Consider the following 9,267-nt stretch of genomic DNA (forward strand, 5'->3'; position numbering starts at 1 on the left):
CGCCCCCTTGAGGTTCATTTTGAGACACTCCTGGGCGCATACATAAACAGCCATTATCTCGGTCTGTAGAATCGAGGGCTCATTTCCCAGGGCTTTAGAGATCCTCAGTTTAGGTCCATATATCCCAATGCCGGTGCCCTTCTCTGTTTTTGATCCATCTGTGAACCATATGGATGACTTTTTGTCCAGACGATTTACGAGACTTATTGCACTATGACGGTCATTTATAACCGTTTCAAAGGGCGTTTCAAAATCGTAGGTGGTTGGCATAATATCCGATGGTTTTGCGAGGAGGTTTGAATCTAGTTGATTCAGTATCCTCTTATGTCCAACCCAGTTTCCAGGAAGCTTTCCATTAAGGGAAATTCTTATTGCTTCCAGCAGGCTACATTTCCTCACATGTAGGTGTAAGGGAGGCAGGTCTAGTATGATCTCCAGCGCTGCCGTGGGAGCTGTGAGCATGAAAAGTATTGTTTCTATACTGTCATTACTGACAGTATGGAAAGTATTGTTTCCCGCTTCATTATTGACAGTATGGAAAGTATTGTTAGATTTTTTAAATAAGCCTATAGTAATAAGTGATCAACATACCATATCTAGGTGTCCTTTATAACAAGCTAGAGTTAAGGCAGACTCTTTGAATTCGTTAGAATGGGTGTTTATTCCAGCTCCATGAGCCAACAGAAGCTTTGCTAAACCAACATGGCCTGCGCTGGCAGCTTCCATAAGAGGTGTATGACCATTTTCATTGTGATCTTCCACATTAGCACCATGCTCAAGTAGAAATTTCACAACTTCGGTGTGACCACCTGCACATCCGTACATTAGGGGTGTATTCCCTGAAAAAGGAAATTGAACTGAAACATAAATTAGGCATCAGTTTAAACTTAGCACTCGGTATGTGAACTTTGATAACTAAAAGGGAATACTACCAGTACCAAAAAAACTAAGGATTGCTGTATACACTACCACCATTTTCCATCCAGTTCATGATGAAGTTATCCAGATTACTTGAAAACATCCGTTTTTATAAGTACCTTCAAACACTACTCAGCTAGTTGTTTTAAGTAAAGAGAATAGAAAAACCTGTTGTGTTCGCATTTGATATCATAATAACTTTATTTTAGCATGAGGCCTAAGCATTTTGAAAACAAACGACGCATGCTCAGACAAATATTGAAATTCAAGCGTAAATAAATACAAGTTTCGAACAGTCAAAACAGTATCCAGTGGGATTGCGAATCCCAGACATGCGCAAATGAAATAATCCTTATGGATTATCGGGATCATTCCCAACCATTATTTTAATCAGCTTTACAGATTAATCTCATCAAGCTACTAGTTTACAATTGGTGTGATAGAATAAAATCATCATTGTTTTTAAAAAAAAAATTTAAATACTTGCAATTACTGTAATCTAATTCAACACTTGGAATAACCACGAAACTAATAAATTTCGAACTATAATTCTCCTTCAATGCAAAATACCTTGATTGAAAAAATAATTTTTTTTTTAACAAATATCCATTTGGACCCAGATATTTCGTAAACTCATAAATCCTAAACTTTGAGTGTCAGGACTTTGCTCATGAAGTATTATAATCAGGATGTCCTTAGAGATGTATGATCTAAATTTCATGATTATTTGGAGTTTCTGAAGTATGAATGTTTGAAATTTTATTACTTCAATTTTTGCCTCAAAAAATCAAGCTAGGAAAACTATTGCAATATAGCAAACAGTTTTTGAACCAAATTTTCTGCAAATAGTTTTCAGTCTCTGAACAGCGAAAAGATTCCAAGAGTTCACTATTGGAAATTATAATCTAGAAACATTGATAAATTCGCGAATTAAATAAAAACACACCCAAATGCTTTTAAATTATATGATTATGATCTTATAAGAAATGATAAAAAAATTTGCTTCCACACATATTGCTGATCTGAATCACTTTACAAGATTTTAAGATGAACTTGCGCCAATACTAAAATCAAACAGACAAAAAAATAAACATGCTGAAACATACCTATAATTGTTTTAATTTTTTTTTATTAAATAAGCTTGTTCCAATAGGCAGCTTAGTGGGTCATAAGATCTAAAATTGGATTAGATTCACATTTTTTGAATTGCTTCGCACAAATATTCATTCCATTTCAGTTTCACATTCAACAATACTTACGATATTGAGGAATTGTTAGTAGATCATGCTAATTGTTGAAACATACTTGTTGCTTTCAATATAATAACGAAAAAATCTAGATGATTTTTTTAAATGTGTAATAAAGTTACTGAATAGACTAACTACTCACTAAGGTACTCAAAAATTGAAATCTTGTCACATTTGTGAAAGATCTCGATAATAAAACTTATTGTTTGCTACACACAGGACAATGGCACATGCCAGAATGTGATCCACAACCTGGAATACCAACGTTGGCTGAGAAGCTGTCCATACCATTCATGACAGTCTCCGATGAAAATTAAATTAATTCTCATTTTCAATTTAGAACCTCTACATCACAATCTACTGATTTATCTGAAATTTTAGGTACAAACCTGATGTAGACTGAGCGTTAACATCTGCTCCATGAGCGACAAGTAGACGAACAATTTCTATGTGGCCTGCTGATGCTGCTTCCATCAGTGGTGTGCATTCTCCTTTGATACCTCTATCTTCTACATTGGCATGCATGGCTAGGAGGACCTGACAAACAAATTAAGATTTTCAAGCAACTTCATTAAATGTCTACTTTGAAAAATAGCTAGGTAGATCTTAGGATTTCCTTGATAATTAACCCGCTTCCAAAAATAAGAAAAATATAAGGTTTTTTCCTCTTGAAATTGCTGAAGAGTTTATGGAATGGCATTTTGTGAAAAAAATTTTACCAATGAAAAGGCTACCGATGAATATTATTTTAATTTTGTTGTGATCTTAGAGGGGTTAAACATGCAATTACTATTTCATTTTTTGATAGAACTTTATAATGAAACAAAATTTCCCAACTAGAACATTTTTCAACTGATGTGTTGTGCCTGTAAAAGCAATAGTTTCCTAATAAAAAAATAAAATACAACATTGTGCATGAATAAATCTTCTGTAAATGGATTCTACAAAATCTAGAAGTTGGCTGTCTCCCTCATTTTTCAGCAATTTCAAGAAAAAAAAAGCGAAATATTATTTTTATAATTTTTTGAAGAGTAACTTTTAAGAAAAAGACTAAGAAAATTGGTTTGTATTAAAAGCCCTCATTCATTTTCGACAAAGATTCACATCCTTAAAGCTTTTGAACTCATTTGGTAACATCCTGTGTATGAGAGAGGAGCAGCGTCTTTGCTCTGAAATGTTGAACAGAATAAAATAGGCGGTTAACAGAAGAATAGCTTGATACGAAAAATTAAAAGAGCTCTCTCTACTGGAGAAAACTAGAATATAACCTGTATCTCATTTGTTTTAATAATTAATAATGAAAACATACTATCGCTTTGACATAGATGACGCATCTAGGAGCAATTTCGCTGACCACAGATTATTCCAAACCCAAAGAAAAGAAAAACAACACAAACCTGTGCTAATTCAAAGTATCCCGCACTGCAAGCAAGCGAAAGCAAACTTTCTCCCTCTTCACTTGTCTCGTGTACACTCCTGCCTCCCTCTGTTAGAAGTTTTTGAACCGTTCTTACGTCTCCGTCAGTGCAGGCTTCTACAAGAGAAGCTTTATCTGCTTGACTACAGCGTGGGTTGTCCGTACGCATACGTGTGAGAGCAGCTGCAGCCTCATCTAAAGCACAAGATACACTCGAGGTGAGTCGTCGCAAAACTTCAGGATCGGCTAAATGTTTGCCATCTTTAGCAGCCAACTGGCCTATACCTAAAAATTATAACAGGTTATGTTAACTTTGGAAGAAAGTCTTTCAGAGTTTATAAAAAAAAAGAGTATCAGGCTGGCAGAAGATTTAACCATAGATAAATGGGCTGTTATTGAAGGTGAGTAGTGAGAGTCACTTTCAATGACAGCATCTATCTCTATGGTTAATTCTTAACCTAGATTTCTACCAGTCTGATACCCTATTTATCGCTTTCTGTTGGAGCGTTATTCTCTATTAATGTACTTGTATATAAGATTTTGGGTTGTATTAGGTATTGCCAGTTGACTTCGAGAAAGCATATCGAATTATTATGAGACGTAATACTCATTTTCTGCATGATTCATTATCAAACCAATTCAAATTGAATCGAATATCAACAGAAGGAATGAGTGAATATTGATATTCAATTCAACACTACAAGGAAAAATTTCCATAACTACCTAAGGTTACACATAATTAAAAAAAAAATGCAATATGGATGAATACAACTCTATAATGAAATGGTAGAAACAACTTTTAATGATATTTCTTACTCAATTTATTGCATTGGGCAGTGTGTACCTATAGGAACCTATAGAAATACTTCAACAAAAAAACCTATAAGCAAATATTTCAACCTAGATAGAATAATTGAATTAAAAATCTCAATAACAATTTAATAAACTTTTAACTGAAAGCGGAAAGGTATAATCATAATATTCATTGAATCCTCTATATTTTTATCTTGTACACAAGAGGATATATTAATATTATTTTTATAGATGTTAAGTTTCTCTCAATCAAATAGGGCACTGCATGATTATTCAAATTCCCTCTTAATTGACACCTTGTCTGACATGCTATGGCTAGCATGCCCTCATGTCTTTTTGGATCTCTACAGAAACTTTTAATTAATATTAATTGAGATGACATGCTCGCATTTGTTCTTTCAATATCCAGTGTTCAGTCAGTGTCAGTACATCAGTTCTAGTCTAGTTGTTGAATTCTAAAACTTCGATGTTTTGTGTTACTGTTGATTTGTTCTTATACACTTCCATCTGTTTTTTTTGGATCATTATTTGACACACTTGTCAGCTCTGGTTGTTCTGTTTCAACATTATATAGGTCTGTTGATGAGGATGAATTTCATAATTTCTTATTGTTTACTTTGTTTATCTCTTCAGTTCAAGTTTTTTCATTTTGTGTGTGGCTCTTTTCAAGGAGAAGATCTGACGATCTATTCTTCTCTTGGCTTTTTTTGATAAATTCTTCAAGATATGTTACTTCCATCATGATCAGCTCTTTCTTATTCTGTAATTACTCCATGACTATAGCAGGTTTCTCTTGTGTTTACTAACATTTGTGGCTTGCTCATTACATGTGAAGAGGAAATTTTGAATGCATTTGATTCCATTACTTATTTGCACTGAGTACATTTTAACTCTAATTCTTTTTAATTTTTGGTAGTCTTGTACACTAACCTCATCTTTGATTGTTATCTTTCAGTAATACCTTTATCAGTTGCGACTAATTCAATATTCACCCGATTTGCTTTTCATTTTATATTCCTTAGAGGTCCTTGACTCAGAAAATTGTATTTTATTTGATTTATGTAACAAATTTTTATTTAGAGATGTAATAAAATCGCTTAAAAAATATCTATAAGTGGTAATATCATCTGGAAGAAACACTTACCTGCAGCTTGTAATAATGCTTCTAAACGTGCTTGGGTTTCTGGATCTACTGCCCTATCTTCGTCAGGATTTAGAAGGAATTTTGCTGCGGGATCTTCTTCAAATTCCTGATCAATCATAAAAGACTCAACCTATAAGAAAAATGGATGAATATGGAAACCTATGTATTGCTACAAATTTGGAACAATATTGAATTTTAGTATGTTAAAAATTTAACTCTAACTATTAAGAATCTCCATGAGGTATTAATAATAAATTGGCATAAATTGGAATTTTATAAAAAAATTTGGGACAGTTCAGTCTAAGATTCAAGGGCTTAAGATAATAAAAAAATATTCAGAAGTATACATGGAATAGTAATTGAAAAAATAAGAATATTTCAATATAATAAATAACAACCGGCGTGAACTTGGCAGCCACTTTTCAGCAGCCGAATTCATTCCAGCAGCCAAACGACCAGTGGCGTCGGTAGAATTTAAAACTAACGAATCGATCTGTTTTTGGGGTGCAACGTAAGAATTTGCTTTTTGAGTTTACTTGAACGACTTCAGTCAAGTTTTTATGACATTTCAATGCACGAAATAATATTATAGATGAACTTGAATTATGCTGATCAATGAAACGACGGGGTATATACAAGTATTTTCACGAATGAAATCTTGAAAAACGTTTAGCCAAGTTGATATTTGGAATACTTACTCTTCAATAGGAACAGAATAACACATCCGAAGCACATTGATTTGCAGGCCATCTAAGGGGTAGTTTACACTTGTGAATTTTTCGAAATTTTCAAAAATGACCCTGTTAAAAATGTTTAGCCAAATTCATATTTGGTATTCCTACTCTTGAATAGCTAAAGAATAACATATCCGAAGGATTTTGATTTGCAGGCCGTCTAAGGGGTAGTTTACACTTGTGAATTTTTCGAAATTTTTGAGAATGACCCTGTCAAAAATGTTTAGCCAAGTTCATATTTGGTATTATTACTCCTAAATAGCTAAAGAATAACATATCCAAAGGATTCTGATTTGCAGGCCGTCTAAGGGGTAGTTTACACTTGTGAATTTTTCGAAATTTTCAAAATTGATCATGTTAAAAATGTTTAGCCAGATTCATATTAGGTATTCCTACTCTTGAATAGCTAAAGAATAACATATCCAAAGGATTTTGATTTGCAGGCCGTCTAAGGGGTAGTTTACACTTGTGAATTTTTCGAAATTTTCAAAATTGATCATGTTAAAAATGTTTAGCCAAATTCATATTTGGTATTCCTACTCTTGAATAGCTAAAGAATAACATATCCGAAGGATTTTGATTTGCAGGCCGTCTAAGGGGTAGTTTACACTTGTGAATTTTTCGAAATTTTCAAAAATGACCCTGTTAAAAATGTTTAGCCAAATTCATATTTGGTATTCCTACTCTTGAATAGCTAAAGAATAACATATCCGAAGGATTTTGATTTGCAGGCCGTCTAAGGGGTAGTTTACACTTGTGAATTTTTCGAAATTTTCAAAATTGATCATGTTAAAAATGTTTAGCCAAATTCATATTTGATATTCCTACTCTTGAATAGCTAAAGAATAACATATCCGAAGGATTTTGATTTGCAGGCCGTCTAAGGGGTAGTTTACACTTGTGAATTTTTCGAAATTTTCAAAAATGACCCTGTTAAAAATGTTTAGCCAAATTCATATTTGGTATTCCTACTCTTGAATAGCTAAAGAATAACATATCCGAAGGATTTTGATTTGCAGGCCGTCTAAGGGGTAGTTTACACTTGTGAATTTTTCGAAATTTTCAAAATAGATCATGTTAAAAATGTTTAGCCAAATTCATATTTGGTATTATTACTCCTAAATAGCTAAAGAATTACATATCCGAAGGATTTTGATTTGCAGGCCGTCTAAGGGGTAGTTTACACTTGTGAATTTTTCGAAATTTTCAAAAATGACCCTGTTAAAAATGTTAAGCCAAATTCATATTTGGTATTCCTACTCTTGAATAGCTAAAGAATAACATATCCGAAGGATTTTGATTTGTAGGCCGTCTGAGGGGTAGTTTACACTTGTGAATTTTTCGAAATTTTCGAGAATGACCCTGTCAAAAATGTTTAGCCAAGTTCATATTTGGTATTCCTACTCTTGAATAGCTTAGCCCCTTAGACGGCCTGCAAATCAAAATCCTTCGGATATGTTATTCTTTAGCTATTCAAGAGTAGGAATACCAAATATGAATTTGGCTAAACATTTTTAACATGATCAATTTTGAAAATTTCGAAAAATTCACAAGTGTAAACTACCCCTTAGACGGCCTGCAAATCAATGTGCTTCGGATATGTTTTTCCTTAGCTATGTAGGAGTAATAATACCAAATATGAACTTGGCTAAACATTTTTGACAAGGTCATTTTTGAAAATTTCGAAAAATTCACAAGTGTAAACTACCCCTTAGACGGCCTGCAAATCAATGTGCTTCGGATATGCTATTGTGTAGCTATTTAAGAGTAATAATACCAAATATCAACTTGGCTAAACATTTTTGACAGGGTCATTTTTGAAAATTTCGGAAAATTCACAAGTGTAAACTACCCCTTAGACGGCCTGCAAATCAAAATCCTTCGGATATGTTATTCTTTAGCTATTCAAGAGTAGGAATACCAAATATGAATTTGGCTAAACATTTTTAACATGATCAATTTTGAAAATTTCGAAAAATTCACAAGTGTAAACTACCCCTTAGACGGCCTGCAAATCAAAATCCTTCGGATATGTTATGCTTTAGCTATTCAAGAGTAGGAATACCAAATATGAATTTGGCTAAACATTTTTAACAGGGTCATTTTTGAAAATTTCGAAAAATTCACAAGGGTAAACTCCCCCTTAGACGGCCTGCAAATCAAAATCCTTCGGATATGTTATTCTTTAGCTGTTCAAGAGTAGGAATACCTAATATGAATTTGGCTAAACATTTTTAACATGATCAATTTTGAAAATTTCGAAAAATTCACAGGTGTAAACTACCCCTTAGACGGCCTGCAAATCAAAATCCTTCGAATATGTTATTCTTTAGCTATTTAGGAGTAATAATACCAAATATGAACTTGGCTAAACATTTTTGACAGGGTCATTCTCAAAAATTTCGAAAAATTCACAAGTGTAAACTACCCCTTAGACGGCCTGCAAATCAAAATCCTTCGGATATGTTATTCTTTAGCTATTCAAGAGTAGGAATACCAAATATGAATTTGGCTTAACATTTTTAACATGATCAATTTTGAAAATTTCGAAAAATTCACAAGTGTAAACTCCCCCTTAGACGGCCTGCAAATCAAAATCCTTCGGATATGTTATTCTTTAGCTATTCAAGAGTAGGAATACCAAATATGAATTTGGCTAAACATTTTTAACAGGGTCATTTTTGAAAATTTCGAAAAATTCACAAGTGTAAACTACCCCTTAGACGGCCTGCAAATCAAAATCCTTCGGATATGTTATTCTTTAGCTATTCAAGAGTAGGAATACCAAATATGAATTTGGCTAAACATTTTTAACAGGGTCATTTTTGAAAATTTCGAAAAATTCACAAGTGTAAACTACCCCTTAGACGGCCTGCAAATCAATGTGCTTCGGATGTGTTATTCTGTTCCTATTGAAGAGTAAGTATTCCAAATATCAACTTGGCTAAACGTTTTTCAAGATTTCATTCGTGAAAATACTTGTATATACCCCGT

At 33.2% G+C, this 9,267-nt stretch overlaps 1 protein-coding gene across 6 annotated transcripts in view; it reads right to left on the reverse strand.

Moving 5' to 3' along the window:
• The window catches only part of LOC123676317 (ankyrin repeat domain-containing protein 17-like), a 36,351-nt gene that overhangs the window by 24,176 nt on the left and 2,908 nt on the right, over positions 1–9,267 (reverse strand). For 4 of the 6 annotated variants that reach the window (XR_006746913.1, XM_045612139.1, XM_045612138.1 and 1 more), the window contains exons 2-5: positions 5,540–5,669; positions 3,563–3,867; positions 2,555–2,702; positions 592–839 (exon numbers count right to left, since the gene is read on the reverse strand). Coding sequence is in view for 5 of the 6 variants with exons in the window: in XM_045612139.1 (XP_045468095.1) it covers positions 592–839; positions 2,555–2,702; positions 3,563–3,867; positions 5,540–5,669 (831 nt within the window). In the remaining variant the exon portion in view is untranslated. The remainder of the gene's footprint in view (positions 1–591; positions 840–2,554; positions 2,703–3,562; positions 3,868–5,539; positions 5,670–9,267) is intronic. The other 2 variants (XM_045612141.1, XM_045612142.1) reach the window with 1 other exon arrangement.

This window comes from Harmonia axyridis, chromosome 3, assembly GCF_914767665.1.
Source record: "Harmonia axyridis chromosome 3, icHarAxyr1.1, whole genome shotgun sequence".
Classification (NCBI taxonomy): Eukaryota; Metazoa; Arthropoda; class Insecta; order Coleoptera; family Coccinellidae; genus Harmonia; species Harmonia axyridis.